Genomic DNA, 20816 nt, shown 5'->3' with positions numbered 1-20816 from the left:
TCCCCCAGATTCCAGCAGCTGTTAATCTATGGCAGACCTGCTTTTTGATGGTTCCTGAATACTACCTGACCACCCTGACAACTTTGCGCTCAGACTACTGTTCCATGTACTTTTGTAAGTGAAGTTTAAAGCTTTGTATGGCTGCAAAAATTGGCTCTCCCTATTATATATACGAGGGATCTTCAAAAAGTTTCCGCCACTTAAGGAAGCTTTAAGGGGAAGAAGATTTCCATGTGATGCATCAGTGGCTACGCACTCAACTAAAAAATTTTTTCGCTGATGGCATTAAACAGTTGGTGCGACGCTGGGAAAAATGCATCACAAAGTATGGTGACTATGTAGAAAAGTGATGTCATTTGCTATTAAAATTCCTAATAAATAGAGTTAAAAAAAAGTGCGGAAACTTTTTGAAGAATTCTCGAACTTGTGTGTATTCTTTTTTGTATGTGTTCTCACCAAGCTTCACAGTTTGGTATGGTCTCCAGCTTAGTATCCTGGACTTTCATCCTACGACGGCTCTCATCTTCTCTCCTAACAGTGAGACTGGAAGGTGGTAAAATGGCATTGAGCAATAACAGTTGTGCCCGAACCAGCTTGGCCTGGCCACACACACAGCACAGCACACAGCACAACGACATACACATGTACACACGTGATGTGAAGCGTCAAACACTCCCAACACAACTTACCAGCATGATACACACATACACATGCAATTTATCACACATACGTAGATGTGTAGCACTGCAGCACTGGCTTGAAGAACAAAACAACACCACAAAGACTATAGAGTTCTATCTTTAAAAAAAGTCTCATTTCTCAGTGAGTGGGACCCTGCAGGGGCCAGAGCCGATGCTACATAAGACATCTGGAAATTGACGTAGAGATAAGGTCACAGACTGGTAAAGTCATGCTGTTTGGTGATATGTTTTAGGGACTGTACATCTTACAGTTTTTGTGTGAGATTTGAGTGACCATATTACCATTATTTTGTATTAGAAACTTGAACAGTAATCAAACCAATGCACAAGCTGGCCTGTAAAAGCACACCAGACACTACACTTGGGTGAGATTTGTTAGTCATCCTCCACATTTGACTATATTAGCATTTTTTACTAGAAACTTGAACATAGATCAAGGAGACACTAATGAGTGTAATGAGCGTGTAGGGTTTCAGGTATACCCGTTCACTAGATCAGTGGCTCTCATACATTAGGACCATAGAATTCACGATGAATTGAAGTTGTTATATTAACTAATAAATAATACTATTTATATTGGAGGGTGGCTCAGTGGGTAGCACTGTCGTCTCACAGCAAGAAGGTCCTGGGTTCGATTTCCAGGTGGAGCGGTCTGGGTTCTTTCTCTAATAAATAAATACATTTATATTGGCTTGCTTAAATACATTAATAATATTAATAATAAAATAATAATAATAATTAATAATAATAATAATATTGCTATTGTTATTATTATTTTCATACTTCATATTATTATTGCAATTGGTATTATTATTATTGTTATTATTATTAATATTATTATTATTGCTAATGGTATTATTATTATTGTTATTATTATTAATATTATTATTATTGCTATTGTCATTGTTATTATTATTTTTTATCATTATTATTATTATTAACATTATTATTTTGATTGGTATTGCTATTATTAATATTATTAATAATAATAATATTATTGTTATTGGATAGTGTGGGCTATTAATGAATTGTTATTATTATTAGTAATAATATTATCATTATCATAATTATTATTGCTATTATTATTAACATTATTATTATTGCTATTATTACTATTATTAACATTATTATTATTGCTATTATTATTATTGTTGCTTTTATTATTATTGCTATTATTATTGTTGTTGTTGTTATTGCCATTATTATTATTGTTGTTATTATTGCTATTATTATTATTATTGTTGTTATTATTGCTATTATTATTATTATTGCTATTATTATTGTTATTGCTATTATTATTATTGCTATTATTATTATTATTGCTATTATTATTGTTATTATTGCTATTATTATTATTATTATTATTGCTGTTACTATTATTGCTATTATTATTGTTATTATTATGATAATTATTATTGCTATTATTATTGTTATTATTATTGTTATCATTAATATTATTGCTATTATTATTGTTATTAGTATTATTATTACTATTATTATTATTATTATTGCTATTATTATTGATATTATTATTGTTATTATTATTATTGTTATTGTTATTATTGCTATTATTATTATTATTACTATTATTATTGTTATTATTATTATTATTGCTATTATTATTGTTATTATTATTGCTGTTATTATTGCTATTATTATTATTATTGCTATTATTATTGTTCTTGTCGCTCTTATTATTATAATTAATATTATTATTATTGTAGGCATAATATGAATAAAGAAACATTAATATTGGCAAGAGAACTGTGAGCAGCAAATTATTTGAAGGGTTATAATTAGGCTAAAAATTAGACTAATAAGATTTACACAAATTTAAATTAATGCTAAATTAATTTTTTTAATTTGTTATTGTATTGAAATAATCAATTTCATTTGTAGCAAGTTTTTTGACCAGTGGAAATGAAATACAACTAATGCTGCTGTAGTATCAATTTAAGTACACTTTTAAGTGCTGATCAGTTTCCTCAAATCCACTTCAGACCACAGAGACTGGCCACAGAGCGACAATGAGTTAGCAGGTTTGACCTCAAAACCTCAGGCCGGTCTTTAGCTTACGGCCACGTGCTGCTAACACCGCTCTGTGGTCAAAACTAACACGGACGTGTGTGGGTCGTCGCCGGTGCTAGATCTTCCAAGTTGCAGCTTTATGCTATCGTTTATGAGAGGCCTGTCAGGAGCAGCTGTGGAGGAGCTCCATTATTAGGCTGGAGAAGCACTCCCGAGTGGCTAACAAAGTGTGTGTGAGAAAGAAGAGAGAGAGAGAGATTGTGTGAGGTGTGGGACACTAAATATGCACCCATATCCCACTGAGCTGTTAGTGAAAGGAGAGCAATCCTAATTACACTTGGTCTTCAGGCTCACAGTACACGGTGAGTAAACGCTACTGAAAACAAGCACACAGGAAAATAAGAATCCATTTTTTATATTTATTTATGCATTTTCTCCCTTTTTCTTCTGATTTATCGTAGCCAATTACTCTTTCCACTGTTGGGGATGCCGATGTGTCCGAGGAGGATATATGCACCTGCCCATTATGTGACTATGTTATGTGTCCATTTTATCAGCTCCACTTACCATATAGAAGCACTTTGTAGTTCTACAATTACTGACTGTAGTCCATCTATTTCTCTACATACTTTTTTAACCTGCTTTTACCCTGTTCTACAATGGTCAGGACCCTCACAGGACCACCACAGAGTAGGAATTATTTAGGTGGTGGATCATTCTCAGCACTGCAGTGACACTGACATGGTGGTGGTGTGTTCGTGTGTGTTGTGCTGGTATGAAAGGAGCGGACACAGCGGCGCTGCTGGAGTTTTTAAATACCGTGTCCACTCACTGTCGACTCTATTAGACACTCCTACCTAGTTGGTCCACCTTGTAGACGTAAAGTCAGAGACGATCGCTCATCTATTGCTGCTGTTTGAGTTGGTCATCTTCAGCAGTGACAGTGAGGTGTTTAAAAACTCCAGCAGTGCTGCTGTGTCTGATCCACTCATACCAGCACAACACATACTAACACACCACCACCATGTCAGTGTCACTGCAGTGCTGAGAATGATCCACCTACTCTGTAGTGGTCCTGGGAGAGTCCTGACCATTGAAGAACAGCATGAAAGGGGGCTAACAAAGCATGCAGAGAAACAGATGGACTACAGTCAGTAATTGTAGAACTACAAAGTGCTTCTATATGGTAAGTGGAGCTGATAAAATGCACAGTGAGTGTAGAAACAAGAAGGTTGATCGGTGTATATTACTAGAACTTTAAAACCTAGGTCTATAGCTGTGTAGGGTGCTGGGGATGCCAGCAGTCCTTGACCCCTGCTTTTCCACCCATGCCTCGATGGCTTCACACACGAGGCTCATCCACTTCTGTACAGCCACCTCGGGCTGCTAAGCAGAGTCCTTACACAGCATGGAAGACCCAACACACTTATTAGTTCGGCAGACTTGATACTTGATGGGCAGTTTTGTCTGCTTCAGGCACTGCCAATTGTGCCCGCTAGAGGGCACCCAGAGGACCAGTAGCAAAGCTGAGATTCGAACCGTGGAGCCGGAATATCCCACTGCGCCACCCTGAATAAATAACTACACATTTTATCTTTAACCATTTTGGAATCGAATCAGGGAATCAATTATAAGAATCAGAATTGGAATTTGAATCGCAAAAATACAAACGATTCCCAAAACTACAGCATGATCACTTTAATGTAGAGATTCTTAAAGGGCTCGGGTATTATTGGGGATTAAACTTGCATTCACCGGACTACCTTGTGAGTGTGTGTGTGTGTGTGTGTGTGTGTGTGTGTGTGTGTGCGTGTACAAAGTCAATGTTGGGTCAAATCTTAGATTCATTCAAACATAAATAGGCACTATTTGTGAAATGCCAGTGTTTTCTGCTGGGGGTTCTAATAACAAAATGCACCACACACACACACACACACCGGGCAGAAATGTCCCTGTTAGGAGTAAGAGAGTAAAAAGCATGTATTGGTCATACCAAGAGCAGCTACAGCAGCAGCACCAGCAGAAGCAGCAGGCGTTGGGTCTCTGAGTGGGAGGCGAGTGCTGCGCCCGGCTCGGGGACATCTCGCTCCGGGCCATCGGAGACTCGCGCTCTGCTGGGACAGGGCCTGTGTACTGAGACACAAATAGTAAAAAACCTGAACAAACACACATATTCACATGCAGCAGTGTATGAAAAACTGCCTTTAATAAATGAATCACTATGTTTAAGTAGACTCAGATGTTTGTACCCTGCATTCTCACACACGCAACGATTCATATACATCAACTGCCTGAAACAACATATACACACATCATACATTTACATGCACCCAAGCAATCAAAACATCAATAAAAATGCAACTGTGACATTAAAAGCTGTTTTAAAGCAATCGCATTACTACAAAAGCAAATCCACTGTAAAGGAAAAATACTGGCTTAAAAGGGGTCTCAGAAACATCTCATGAACACGGGGGTCTAGGAAGAAAAAAAAAGGTTGAGAACCACTTCCCACAAGCACAACCCGCTAGAACCCCAGCTAACAGCTCCCTCCATGTACCAAAAACGGTTAAATTGTCACTGACAAGCCAGAATTTGCAAATTCATTACAATTGTTCACCTGTATGCAAATGTAAACTTTTTGTGAGAAAAGTTGTGCTGCACAGAATACTGGAATTGCCTTCACCGCTAAGGAGGAATAGGGTGCTCCCTCGTTATTCAGTCATTTTACAGCTTCAAAATAAGGCACCTTAGTAGACAGCATTTTAAGGTATCTAAGAATTTAGACAGGCTTTTTCTTGGGAGCGCATAGGATGATGACGTATAATGCATCAATGTAGAGAGCTCACTAGGTTTTCACACAGACCCATAAGTCCATAGACAGACTGATGGATAGTTGGATGGATGGATAGATAAATAGATGTATAGATAAATTGTTAGATGAATGGGTAGATGGTGGGATAATATATATATATATGTGTGTGTGTGTGTGTGTGTGTGTGTGTGTGTGTGTGTAGGTGAATGGATTAGTGAACAAAGATATAGATAGATTGAGGGATATTTGGATGAGTTGGATAGATAGATGGATGGATGGATGGATGGATAGATGGATAAATAGATGGATAGATGGATGGATGGATATATGAATGGATAAATAGATGGATGGATGGATGAATGGATGGACTGATGGATAAATAGATGGATGGATGGATGGATTGATGGATGGATGGATGGATAAATAAATGGATGGATGGATGAATGGATGGACTGATGGATAAATAGATGGATGGATAAATAGATGGATAGATGGATGGATGGATATATGGATGGATAAATAGATGGATGGATGGATAAATGGATGGACTGATGGATAAATAGATGGATGGATGGATGGATGGATGGATAAATAAATGGATCGATGGATGAATGGATGGACTGATGGATAAATAGATGGATGGATGAATTGATGGATGGATGGATGGATAAATAGATGGATGGATGGATGGATGAATGAATAGATGGATGGATGAATAAATGGATGGATGGATGGATATATGGATGGATAGATAGATGGATGGATGGATTGATGGATGGATAAATAGATGGATAGATGGATGGATGAATGGATGGATAAATATATGGATATATGGATGGATGGATAGATAGATAGCCTAGTGGTTAAGGCACAGGACTAGTAATCCAAAGGTTGCTGGTTCAAGCCCTGTTGGGCCCTTGAGCAAGGCCCTTAACCCTTAATTGCTCAGACTGTATACTGTAACTGTAATGTAATGTTGCTTTGGATAAAGGCGTCTGCTAAATGCTGAAAATGTAAATGTAGATAAATAGATAGATAGATGGATGGATGGATAGATGGATGGATGGATGGATGGATGGATGGATGGATGGATGGATAGATGGATAGATAGATAGATAGATAGATAGATAGATAGATAGATAGATAGATAGATAGATAGATAGATAGATAGATAGATAGATAGATAGATAGATAGATAGATGAGCAGATGGATTATGGACATAAAGATAGATAGAGATAGATCAATGTACAGATAAATAGACGGTTAATAGATGCAGCGACGGATATATGAACTTATGGATTTATGAATAAAAGGATTAATAGAGAGCACTACAACTACTACAAAAAAGTCTTTACGAGCATAAATATCAAACAGTAAGTGATCTAGTCTATCATCTAATGCAAGTTTTATCTGGCCAGTAGGAGCGTCTGAAAAGAAAACAGTAACAGCGCAATCAATAAATCTGCCCATAAATATAAACTCGGAGCAAGAGCCAAGGAAAGGAAATGAACCAGACGGCATGATGCATCATGTGAATGTGCCATGAGGAGATAGGTCTTAGCAGCTACACATCTACCCCCACACTAGCACCCACACACACCCACACACACACACACACACACACACACACACACACACTCTCAGGTTGTTTTACAACCTGCTGATTCTGGCAAATGTTAGAGTATTTTACTTAATCTTGTGTGGTAGTGTAGCCAAAATCATACTCGGGAGAACTTGGGTAAATGTTAGTGTTACTTTAATTTTAGTAAAGTTTTATTCCAGGGTTGCCAAGTTTGAGGCATGTGAAGCATTCTCTATGTGAGATTAAGGTGTAAACACAAAGAAACTCAGATCTTATGCGAGTAATTACTTACAATATAAATGCATTAAAATATTTTACCACCAAAGATAGAACAAATGTGGTATTATGTTATATGTTTGTTTGTTATGATTAAGGCCCTACCTAATTCACAGCCGTGAAAATCGCATCATGCCCCCTTTCATGCTGTTCTTCAATGGTCAGGACCCCCACAGGACCACTACAGAGCAGGTATTATTTGGGTGGTGGATCATTCTCAGCACTGCACTGACACTGACATGGTGGTGGTGTGTTAGTGTGTGTTGTACTGGTATGAGTGGATCAGACACAGCAGCGCTGCTGGAGTTATAAGACACCTCACTGTCACTGCAGGACTGAGAATAGTCCATCAACCAAAAACGTCCAGCCAACAGCGCCCCATGGGCAGCGTCCTGTGACCACTGATGAAGGTCTAGAAGATGACCAACTCAAACAGCAGAAATAGATGAGCGATCGTTTCTGACTTTACATCTACAAGGTGGACCAACTAGGTAGGAGTGTCTAATAGAGTGGACTGTGAGTGGACACGGTATTTAAAAACTCCAGCAGCGCTGCTGTGTCTGATCCACTCATACCAGCACAACACACACTAACACACCACCACCATGTCATTGTCAGTGCAGTGCTGAGAATGATCTACCACCTAAATAATACCTGCTCTGTGGGGGTCCTGTGGGGGTCCTGACCATTGAAGAACAGGGTGAAAGCAGGCTAAAAAGTATGTAGAGAAACAGATGGACTACAGTCAGTAATTGTAGAACTACAAAGTGCTTCTATATGGTAAGTGGAGCTGATAAAATGGGCAGTTAGTGTAGAAACAAGGAGGTGGTTTTAATGTTATGGCTGATCAGTGTTATCCAGTTTTATCCTGGTTAGGTCGCGATGGGCTGGATGTGGCCCGGGGGCCGTACAACACCCAGGTGTGTCCTAAAGACTCTCACAATGTGCAACGTCCCCATTTGGACTAGCTAATTCCAACATAAGAAAGCACAATAAGTTCATTTTATTGCTGGACTACATATCAGGTTTGACCACTATGACCACTATGAAGTCTACAAGAAGCATTTACTTGTTGTTTTTGTGCTCTACACCAAAACAGAACAACACAGTAATACAAGGTAACCACTTGTGGACTTGCCACAGTGGAGAGGAGACTACAGAGTGATGATGCGAGAATGTAGCGGCTCCCTCCCGGCACAGCACTTCTCAGCTTTCGAGTTATTTTTAATTTGCCAAAAAGCCTCTGCTAAATACATTTGGTCCAGCTGTCCCAAATAGAAGGGTTCTAATACCCCCCCCCTCCCCCCCAGAGATACAAGTTCACACCGAGGATACAGTGCATGTGCTCGTGTGTGGTTCAAAACAAAAGCTCTTTATTCCTTAATGACCAGATCATCATAAACAGACATATGCAGACAACCAGACGATCTCTATAGAATCAAACACACTCCGCTTTGTAATAGTACAGAGATCTCATACTGTAGCCTGTGGCCAAGTCAACAACCCTTGAATTGCAAAAACAACCCTCTGTAGCCGAGGATAACAAACAGATAACGTACTCATCATCAAGACTGTACAGCCGAGAGCTAGAACGGCGAGAGGAAGTGTGTGTGATAGTGGAAGGAAGTTGGCATTTCACCCTGTGGGCTCTCTGCGTGTGTGCTTTATGAATATAGAATTTAACAAAAACTCTGTCTATAAACGAAACCTGTTTCTATAACAACTCAATATTAGCCGTTAGTAGTTATTATTCAATTATAAACATCTCAATTCTATATTAAAGTTTGGACTGATGCAACACTATGAAGTGAAGGGACTAAAAGTTTATGGAATAATGAAAAACACCAAAACACCTGTTCTGATAATTCCCAGAGGTAAACAGTTGATGCAATCATGATTGGGTAAAATATGAGCATTAGCAAGGAGCATTAAGGGTTAGCAAGGGTAAAAAAAAAACTGTGTGCATGGAATTTATCTATCTGTCTGTCTGTCTGTCTGTCTGTCTGTCTGTCTGTCTGTCTGTCTGTCTGTCTATCTATCTATCTATCTATCTATCTATCTATCTATCTATCTATCTATCTAACTATCTGTCTGTTTATATATCTGTCTATCTATCTGTCTGTCTGTCTGTCTGTCTGTCTGTCTGTCTATCTATCTATCTATCTATCTATCTATCTATCTATCTATCTATAATAATAATAATAATACATTTTATTTATATAGCGCTTTTCAAGATACTCAAAGACGCTTTACATAAGACAAATAATCAAAACAAATACGTACATACACCATACAAATCATAGTACAAAATCAAAATAGTACATCAACATCAAGAATAATTAAAATAAAAACAAAGAGAGCAGCGTAAGACAGTTCATTAAAAATTAGCTAAATTATGAGAGAGAACAACAAATATAGAACAATTTCTTAAAATTAGACAGAAACAGGACAGATTTACATGCAATCAGGAAACTGAAAACTTTACAAGTTTTAGGATCTAGGACTTCACATTTCTGTCGTGATCTAAGTATAAAAACTATTAAAAAGAATAGCAAAAATAAAAGCATTTATTTTGTGTTGTTACAAGTTAAATGCCACTCTGAATAGATGAGTTTTGAGAAGTGACTTGAATTTGGACAGGTCAGGACAATCTCGTAGGTGTTTGGGGAGAGCATTCCATAAAGATGGAGCAGCTATGGAAAAGGCCCTGTCACCCCAGGTCCGGTGCTTGGTCCTAGAGGGTATGGACAGTAGGTTAGCCTCAGAAGAGCGAAGGCTACGGGAGGGAATGTGCTGATGGAGCAGGTCGGTGAGGTAGGATGGGGCCTGATTATGGAGAGCTTTGTGAGTGAATAGAAGAATTTTGAATTGAATGCGTTGAGCAACGGGAAGCCAATGAAGTTTTTGTAGAACAGGTGTAATATGATCACGGGAGCGAGTATGAGTAAGGAGGCGAGCAGCTGAATTCTGGATATACTGAAGTTTTTTTAGGATTTTGTTAGATGTACCATAAAGGATGCTATTGCAATAATCAATTCTGGATGTAATAAAAGCATGAATCAAGGTTTCGGCGGCAGAAAAGGAGAGTGATGGACGTAGACGTGCTATGTTTTTTAGATGAAAGAAAGCAGTTTTGGTGATGTGATTTACATGGCGGTCAAAAGAGAGGTTGCTATCAAAAATTACACCAAGATTTCGGATGTTAGAAGACGGAGACAAAGTGTCATTATCAATGGTAATTTGAAAATTTTTTGTGGTTTTTGCCAGGGTTGTAGGACCTACGATGATCATATCTGATTTTTCACAGTTTAATTTGAGGAAATTAGCTTTCATCCACAATTTCATTTCAGTGATGCAATTTGTCAGAGTGGAGTGAAGTTCAGTATTAATGGATTTGGAGGAGATGTAAAGCTGAATATCATCAGCATAGCAGTGGAAATGTAAACCATGCCGACGTATGATGTCACCAAGGGGGAGCATATAAAGAATAAACAAAAGGGGACCTAACACTGAGCCTTGGGGAACGCCTTGGGACAGTGGAGCAATGGCAGAACTACAATTGTTGATATTAACAAACTGTTGTCTGTTTATGAGATATGACCTTAACCACAAAAGGGCAGTACCAGTGATGTTGACAGAGGATTCAAGGCGGGACAGAAGAATGGAGTGATTAATGGTGTCAAAAGCTGCAGTAAGATCAAGGAGGACGAGAATATTAATTTGTCCAGAGTCTGAGGAAAGAAGAAGGTCATTTGTGACTTTGAGGAGGGCTGACTCAGTGCTGTGCTGGGGGCGGAAACCAGACTGAAATGATTCAAATAGATTATTGGAATTTAGGTGATCTTTGAGCTGTGAGGCAACAACACGTTCCAGTATTTTCGACAGAAATGGAAGATTGGAAATGGGCCGAAAGTTACTCATAATGTTAGAGTCAAGTCCAGGTTTTTTAAGTATGGGAGTAACAGCAGCCAATTTGAGTGATTGAGGGACTGAGCCAGAACTAAGAGAGGAATTGATTATCTCTGTGATAAGTGATGAGATAACTGGAAAACAACCCTTAACAAGTTTTGATGGAGCAGGATCCAAAACACAAGTGGAGCTTCGCATCCCTGTTAAGATCTCAGATAGGTCCAAAAGAGACACAGGTGAGAACTGAGACAGAGGCTGGGTAATAAATTGAGATGAGATAGGCGGAGAAACAGAGATGACAGGGGAAACTGTCAGAAAATTGTGGATATTCTCAACTTTTGTTTGAAAAAATGAGAGGTAAGAGTTACACTTGTCAACTGTAAAGGAATTGGTAGTATTGTCAACTGGTTTGAGAAGTTTATTTATTGTGGAAAAGAGAGTCTTAGGATTTGTTGATCCAGCATGTATGAGTTCGGAATAGTAAGTGGATCGGGCTGCCGTAAGAGCGTCTTTGTAATGTTGAAGATAATCAGAATAAATCTGATAATGTACTGTTAGACCGGTTTTCTTATAAAGTCTTTCAAGCTGGCGTTTACGGGATTTCATTTGGTGAAGCTCAATTGTGTACCATGGTGCGGAATGACTAAATGAAACAAATTTGGTTCTCAAAGGAGCCAGCTCATCAAGACATGAGGCGAGTATGTCATTATAGTAATCGACAAGGTCAGATGAATTACTAGACAGTACAGGACAGACAGACATCTTTTTAACAAGAGAATCTGAGAAAGCAGAGGGAGAGATATATTGAAGATTCCTGAAGGATATTTTACGTTTAGCTCTAGTGATGGGCCTAGTGACCTCAATGTCCATGATGATTGTCAAATGATCAGAGACAGTAAGGTCATGGCTGGACGGCTGATGAACTAGGACACCAGTAGAGCAGACAAGGTCAAGAGTATGACCTTTTTTATGAGTTGGAAAATGTATATGTTGTGTGAAATTAAAACACTGTAACAATTCCAAAAATTCCCTGGCAAATTTACAGTTGTTGTCATCAATATGGATGTTAAAATCACCCATAAGCAGTACAGAGGATGAGAGGGCACTAAGCTGGGTTAAAAAATCTGAAAAATCAGAGAGAAAGGAAGCGTTTGGCTTTGGCGGACGATAAACTACAGCAGTGACCAGAGGAGTAGGCCCTGACAACTTGAAAGCCAGGTGTTCAAAAGAAAGAGCAGCAGGAAAAGACAAAGTGGTTATTTTAATATCATCCCTATAGACTGCAGCAACACCACCACCTCGCCCTTCCATACGAGGTTCATCAATATACGAGTATCCCATTGGCGTGGTCTGATTTAACGTAAAATAATCCAAGGGTTTATGCCAAGTTTCAGTGAGACAGAAAAAGTCTAGTTCACTGTCAGATATAAATTCACTGAGTACAGTACTTTTTGTGTTGAGTGAACGAACATTAAGCAATGCCATTTTCAAGTGGTATTGTTGTGTAGTTGGCTGTGAGGAACGAGGAAGAGAACGGAGATTTGCTAAGTCCACTCCGCGTTTCCCATCCCACTCCGTGGACAGCGTTGTCATGGAGACTACACCGCTACTGGTGTGCAAGGCAGCAGCGCTCTGATGACGTGTTTGCGGAGCGACAGTGCGCACGGCTGACCAGAAGGATGGAATAGCGTTACCGTTTCGAAGATAAACAAGCTTTCTCCGGGAGCCCCTGTGAATATAACGAGGCCGGCGAAGGAGTCCAAGCTGTTTGATGACTGAAATACACGATGGAGTAGTGCAGTTGTTGAACTTCCTCAGCTGGTCAACGGAATAGTTCAACATCGTGCCGATCCCAGGAAAACTCATCCACCGTTCACCACCGGCCGCAGACGCGATGTACAGTAGAAAGAACAAAAAGTATCAAAAGCACAAATAAAAGTATCAAAAGTAACATAAAAGAAATAGATCCACAAGGTGTGTAAAAAGATGAAAACGAAAAACGATAAAAATACAATAAAATACGGTAAAATACAGATACAATCTATCTATCTGTCTATCTGTCTGTCTGTCTGTCTGTTTATATATCTGTCTGTCTGTCTGTCTGTCTGTCTGTCTGTCTGTCTGTCTATCTATCTATCTATCTATCTATCTATCTGTCTGTCTATCTATCTATCTATCTATCTATCTATCTATCTATCTATCTATCTATCTATCTATCTATCTATCTGTCTGTCTGTCTGTCTGTTTATATATCTGTCTGTCTGTCTGTCTGTCTGTCTGTTTATATATCTGTCTATCTATCTGTCTGTCTGTCTGTCTGTCTGTCTGTCTGTCTGTTTATATATCTGTCTATCTATCTATCTTTATCTATCTATCTATCTATCTATCTATCTATCTATCTATCTATCTATCTATCTATCTATCTGTCTTTATATATCTGTCTATCTATCTGTCTGTTTATATCTGTCTATCTATCGTTCTGTTTATATATCTGTCTGTCTGTCTATCTATCTGTCTGTCTGTTTATCTATCTGTCTGTCCATCTATCTATCTATCTGTTTATATATATATATACAGTATATATACAGTGTATCACAAAAGTGAGTACACCCCTCACATTTCTGCAAATATTTCATTATATCTTTTCATGGGACAACACTATAGACATGAAACTTGGATATAACTTAGAGTAGTCAGTGTACAGCTTGTATAGCAGTGTAGATTTACTGTCTTCTGAAAATAACTCAACACACAGCCATTAATGTCTAAATAGCTGGCAACATAAGTGAGTACACCCCACAGTGAACATGTCCAAATTGTGCCCAAATGTGTCGTTGTCCCTCCCTGGTGTCATGTGTCAAGGTTCCAGGTGTAAATGGGGAGCAGGGCTGTTAAATTTGGTGTTTTGGGTACAATTCTCTCATACTGGCCACTGGATATTCAACATGGCACCTCATGGCAAAGAACTCTCTGAGGATGTGAGAAATAGAATTGTTGCTCTCCACAAAGATGGCCTGGGCTATAAGAAGATTGCTAACACCCTGAAACTGAGCTACAGCATGGTGGCCAAGGTCATACAGCGGTTTTCCAGGACAGGTTCCACTCGGAACAGGCTTCGCCAGGGTCGACCAAAGAAGTTGAGTCCACGTGTTCGGCGTCATATCCAGAGGTTGGCTTTAAAAAATAGACACATGAGTGCTGCCAGCATTGCTGCAGAGGTTGAAGATGTGGGAGGTCAGCCTGTCAGTGCTCAGACCATACGCCGCACACTGCATCAACTCGGTCTGCATGGTCGTCATCCCAGAAGGAAGCTGACGCACAAGAAAGCCCGCAAACAGTTTGCTGAAGACAAGCAGTCCAAGAACATGGATTACTGGAATGCCCTGTGGTCTGACGAGACCAAGATAAACTTGTTTGGCTCAGATGGTGTCCAGCATGTGTGGCGGCGCCCTGGTGAGAAGTACCAAGACAACTGTATCTTGCCTACAGTCAAGCATGGTGGTGGTAGCATCATGGTCTTGGGCTGCATGAGTGTTGCTGGCACTGGGGAGCTGCAGTTTGTTGAGGGAAACATGAATTCCAACATGTACTGTGACATTCTGAAACAGAGCATGATCCCCTCCCTTCGAAAACTGGGCCTCATGGCAGTTTTCCAACAGGATAACGACCCCAAACACAACCTCCAAGATGACAACTGCCTTGCTGAGGAAGCTGAAGGTAAAGGTGATGGACTAAACCCAATTGAGCACCTGTGGCGCATCCTCAAGTGGAAGGTGGAGGAGTTCAAGGTGTCTAACATCCACCAGCTCCGTGATGTCATCATGGAGGAGTGGAAGAGGATTCCAGTAGCAACCTGTGCAGCTCTGGTGAATTCCATGCCCAGGAGGGTTAAGGCAGTGCTGGATAATAATGGTGGTCACACAAAATATTGACACTTTGGGCACAATTTGGACATGTTCACTGTGGGGTGTACTCACTTATGTTGCCAGCTATTTAGACATTAATGGCTGTGTGTTGAGTTATTTTCAGAAGACAGTAAATCCACACTGCTATACAAGTTGTACACTGACTACTCTAAGTTATATCCAAGTTTCATGTCTATAGTGTTGTCCCATGAAAAGATATAATAAAATATTTGCAGAAATGTGAGGGGTGTACTCACTTTTGTGATACACTGTATATATATATATATATATACAGGTCCTTCTCAAAAAATTAGCATATTGTGATAAAGTTCATTATTTTCCATAATGTAATGATAAAAATTAAACTTTTATATATTTTAGATTCATTGCACACCAACTGAAATATTTCAGGTCTTTTATTGTTTTAATACTGATGATTTTGGCATACAGCTCATGAAAACCCAAAATTCCTATCTCAAAAAATTAGCATATTTCATCCGACCAATAAAAGAAAAGTGTTTTTAATACAAAAAAAGTCAACCTTCAAATAATTATGTTCAGTTATGCACTCAATACTTGGTCGGGAATCCTTTTGCAGAAATGACTGCTTCAATGCGGCGTGGCATGGAGGCAATCAGCCTGTGGCACTGCTGAGGTGTTATGGAGGCCCAGGATGCTTCGATAGCGGCCTTAAGCTCATCCAGAGTGTTGGGTCTTGTGTCTCTCAACTTTCTCTTCACAATATCCCACAGATTCTCTATGGGGTTCAGGTCAGGAGAGTTGGCAGGCCAATTGAGCACAGTAATACCATGGTCAGTAAACCATTCACCAGTGGTTTTGGCACTGTGAGCAGGTGCCAGGTCGTGCTGAAAAATGAAATCTTCATCTCCATAAAGCTTTTCAGCAGATGGAAGCATGAAGTGCTCCAAAATCTCCTGATAGCTAGCTGCATTGACCCTGCCCTTGATAAAACACAGTGGACCAACACCAGCAGCTGACATGGCACCCCAGACCATCACTGACTGTGGGTACTTGACACTGGACTTCAGGCATTTTGGCATTTCCTTCTCCCCAGTCTTCCTCCAGACTCTGGCACCTTGATTTCCGAATGACATGCAAAATTTGCTTTAATCCGAAAACAGTACTTTGGACCACTGAGCAACAGTCCAGTGCTGCTGTTTCTGGTTCAAAAGTGGCTTGACCTGGGGAATGCGGCACCTGTAGCCCATTTCCTGCACACGCCTGTGCACGGTGGCTCTGGATGTTTCTACTCCAGACTCAGTCCACTGCTTCCGCAGGTCCCCCAAGGTCTGGAATCGGCCCTTCTCCACAATCTTCCTCAGGGTCCGGTCACCTCTTCTCGTTGTGCAGCGTTTTCTGCCACACTTTTTCCTTCCCACAGACTTCCCACTGAGGTGCCTTGATACAGCACTCTGGGAACAGCCTATTCGTTCAGAAATTTCTTTCTGTGTCTTACCCTCTTGCTTGAGGGTGTCAATGATGGCCTTCTGGACAGCAGTCAGGTCGGCAGTCTTACCCATGATTGCAGTTTTGAGTAATGAACCAGGCTGGGAGTTTTTAAAAGCCTCAGGAATCTTTTGCAGGTGTTTAGAGTTAATTCGTTGATTCAGATGATTAGGTTAATAGCTCGTTTAGAGAACCTTTTCATGATATGCTAATTTTTTGAGATAGGAATTTTGGGTTTTCATGAGCTGTATGCCAAAATCATCAGTATTAAAACAATAAAAGACCTGAAATATTTCAGTTGGTGTGCAATTAATCTAAAATATATGAAAGTTAAATTTTTATCATTACATTATGGAAAATAATGAACTTTATCACAATATGCAAATTTTTTGAGAAGGACCTGTATATAAACAGACAGATAGATATATAGATAGATAGATAGATAGATAGATAGATAGATAGATAGATAGATGGACAGAAAAACAGATAGATAGATAGATAGATAGATAGATATATAAACAGACAGATAGATTGACAGACAGACATACAGATAGACATATATATATACAGTATATATATACTGTATGTCTCTATCTATCTATCTGTCTGTCTGTCTGTATGTCTATTTATATGTCTATCTGTATGTCTGTCTATTTATCTGTCAGTCTATCTATCTGTCTATTTATGTTTATATATATATATATATTTGTCTATCTGTCTGTCCAACTATCTGTCTGTCTATCTGTCTGTTTATCTATCTATCTGTCTGTCTGTCTGTCTGTCTGTCTGTCTATCTATCTATTTGTCAGTATACATCGTTTTGTTTTCGCAACTACAACTAATGGTGAAAAATTAAGTGTAAAATAAGAAACTGGTGGAAACGTGGGCTGGCTCTCTTAAAAAGCACCAAGGTTCGAAGAAGGCTGAACAAAACCGGTTCAAGAACCAGAGTCCTTTGGGTAGAAAACAGTCAAATGTTTATTCTTTTATTTCAAAATATCAATTAATATGGCGTAGGTGTAGCCCTACACCTACAAGAACTGAAAATGACCCCGATTTCCATTATGCTTAAGCAAGGTAGAACAATGTTATGGCTAAAAGCCACAAACATAAAAGAGGAATAGGAAAATAATGGTGGTGGCCAAAATAATGGAAACAAACTAACAAATGTAAGACAGAAACATCCACAGTATGACAAGCGCCTGAGAACAAGCTGGCAATAAACGAGCAGACAACCAGTCCATCAACTACCCCTTTTTTACCCCTTGTACCCCTTCCTCTCCGCCTATGCCGATCCCTGCTCTGACCGAGGAGATCGAAGCTAACCCACGCCCCCTCCGACACGTGGGCAGCAAACCGTATGCGTCTTATCACCCACACATTGACGAGTGTTGTGCCACCTAGCGTTGTGTACGGAGAGACACACCCTAAACGCACTCTTTCCTCATCTCTGTGTAGGCGCCTCTAATCAGCCAGGAGAGGTCATAATTGCACCAGTCTGACAGAGAGAGAGTCCCATATCCGGCTTAGTCCCGCCCATCTGAACAACAGGCCAATCGTTGTTCATGTGGCCGCTCAGCCTCAGCCGGCAAGGCAGAGCTGGGATTCGACACGATTGCAGTGTGTGTTTTTATCGCTGCACCACCTGAGCGGCTCTGTACCAGGTGTTGATCCACATTAGCACTCGTCAAGTGTGAGTGACAAGATGCATACAGCTGCTGCCTACGTGTCGGAGGGGGAGTGGGTTAGCTTCGTTCTCCTCAATCAGAGCAGGGATCGGCATTGGTGGAGAGGAAGCATGATGCAATCGGGCAATTGAACGTGCAAAATATATATAAATATATATAAAAAGAAGATCTAATACAACTTCTGGAAGAAAATGCTCTTCTACAGGGAGGGAGAGGTGAACAGGGGCACGACAGGGGCATTATCCGAAAAACAGCCTGCATGAATACAAGCCTAACAAGCAGAAAAAAACGTGTGTTGACTGAAGAGTTTCTGAGAGAGTGCAGACTTTTGTTTCGGAGTTTCTTTCCTAGCCTCCCCCCTCCGTGGGCTTCTCAGCATGACATAATCTAGTTTCAGCCGTGGACGCTGACCGAGGATATTTTTAGCTCTTGGCAGCCCTTTATCCCTCCTCGTGTGCACTCTTCTTTTGTTTTTCGGGCGGCGCTGGGTCTATTTTCTGCCGCTGGGATCAAAAGGTGCGGGTCTATGTTTAATCTCGGTACGAGAGGTGAGCGTACGTGTGAGTTATGCAAGCGTGAGGCGCGATCGAAGAGAAACACCATACGCTTCACACACACTGGTAAAGTAAATAGAGGAAAAAAGATGTGTTGTTTTTCCCTGGTGTTTTCCCCCCCGCGCTCGAGTTCCATACCCGCCCCCCTCTCTTCCCGGAGGATCTTGTCTCGACTTATATTAGCAGACTTTTTTTCGCCGTGCTAAAAACAGTAATGGACTGTGCTGTATTAGATTACTATGTTACCCTGTATGACACGATGCAGATGAAATCTTGGCCGAATTCCATGGCAGACTGTCAGATATCGTTTGCTCTCCATGTCAAATTTAGCGATTAAGTATTTCTAATGATAAAAGCAGATTTTAAGTCAAGTCTAATAATAACAGCTTGTTTTGATTTTTTAAGTTGTGTTTTTTATCCTCTGTCGGATGCTCCTGTTTATATGGGTCGCCACAGCATATCATTCTGGTCCCCCATGCCTGATTTGGCACAGTTTCTATGCAGGATGCCCTTCCAGACTTGGGGCTGGCACCTCCCAATAGCTAGGCTTGAATCTCAGCGGTAGTGGGCTGGCGTAATTGTGCCACCCAAGCGACTCCTTTACATTTACATTTTCAGCAGTAAGCATTTAGCAGACGCTTTCATCCAAAGCGACTTATAGTACTGTGACAGTATACAGTCTAAGCAATTGAGGGTTAAAGACCTTGCTCAAGGGTCCAACAGCAGCAAACTCACAGTGGTAGGGCTTGAACCAGCAACCTTCTGATTACTAGTCCAGTACCTTACATTCACATTTACGGCATTAAGCAGCTGTGACAGTATACAGTCTAAGCAATTGAGGGTAAAAGACCTTGCTCAAGGTCCCAACAGCAGCAACCTGACAGTGGTGGGGCTTGAACCAGCAACCTTCTGATTACTAGTCCAGTACCTTACATTCACATTTTCGGCATTTAGCAGCTTTGACAGTATACAGTCTAAGCAATTGAGGGTAAAAGACCTTGCTCAAGGTCCCAACAGCAGCAACCTGGCAGTGGTGGGGCTTGAACCAGCAACCTTCTGATTACTAGTCCAGTACCTTACATTCACATTTTCCGCATTTAGCAGCTGTGACAGTATACAGTCTAAGCAACTGAGGGTTAAAGACCTTGCTCAAGGGTCCAACAGCAGCAACCTGACAGTCATGGGGCTTGAACCAGCAACCTTCTGATTACTTTATGCGTTTTTTTTATTCTGTCGGATGCTCCCGTATATATGGGTCGCCACAGCTTTCATTCTGTTCCCCCATGCCCGATTTGGCACAGTTTCTATGCAAGATGCCCTTCCCTACCCAATGGCTAGGCTTCTTGGCAGGCTGGCACCCAAGCGCCCTCTTTAGAAATGTATGTGTACCTAAGTTCAATCCTCCCATTCTAGCATAACAAACCACTAAGCCACCTTTTTTATTCATATTTTTTTATATATTTGACAGATCTAACTGGTGTGATGTTCCCACTATGATAAAAAGTCATCTTCAAAAAGTTTCAGCACTTTTAAAACTCTATTTATTAAGAATTTCACAAACAAATGGCATCAACTTTTCTACATAGTCAACTTTTGATGCATTTTGTCCTGCATAATACCAACTTTTTTATGCCATCAGCAAAAAATTTTTTGTGGTTGAGCGTGTAGCCACTGATGCGCCGCTGCTTTTACATCATCATCACATGAAAATCTTTTACCCCTTAAAGCTTCTTTGAGCGGTCCAAAAAAGTGGAAATCAAATGGCGCTAAATCCGGACTACAGTGCCTTGCAAAAGTATTCGGCCCCCTTGAACTTTTCAACCTTTTGCCACATTTCAGGCTTCAAACATAACGATATGAAATTGTAATTTTTTGTGAAGAATCAACAACAAG

At 40.1% G+C, this 20816-nt stretch overlaps 1 protein-coding gene across 3 annotated transcripts in view; it reads right to left on the bottom strand.

The window, feature by feature from the left end:
* rgs19 (regulator of G protein signaling 19) overlaps positions 1-20816 on the bottom strand; it is a 69805-nt gene that overhangs the window by 7309 nt on the left and 41680 nt on the right. For all 3 annotated transcript variants that reach the window (XM_063015759.1, XM_063015760.1, XM_063015761.1), the window contains 2 exons: positions 4723-4862; positions 457-531 (listed from right to left, as the gene is read on the bottom strand). In XM_063015759.1, the coding sequence (XP_062871829.1) occupies positions 457-531; positions 4723-4862 (215 nt within the window). The remainder of the gene's footprint in view (positions 1-456; positions 532-4722; positions 4863-20816) is intronic.

This window comes from Trichomycterus rosablanca, chromosome 19, assembly GCF_030014385.1.
Source record: "Trichomycterus rosablanca isolate fTriRos1 chromosome 19, fTriRos1.hap1, whole genome shotgun sequence".
Classification (NCBI taxonomy): domain Eukaryota; kingdom Metazoa; phylum Chordata; class Actinopteri; order Siluriformes; family Trichomycteridae; genus Trichomycterus; species Trichomycterus rosablanca.
Note: the sequence above shows the minus strand (reverse complement) of the source record. Positions and strands in the feature narration are given on the sequence as shown.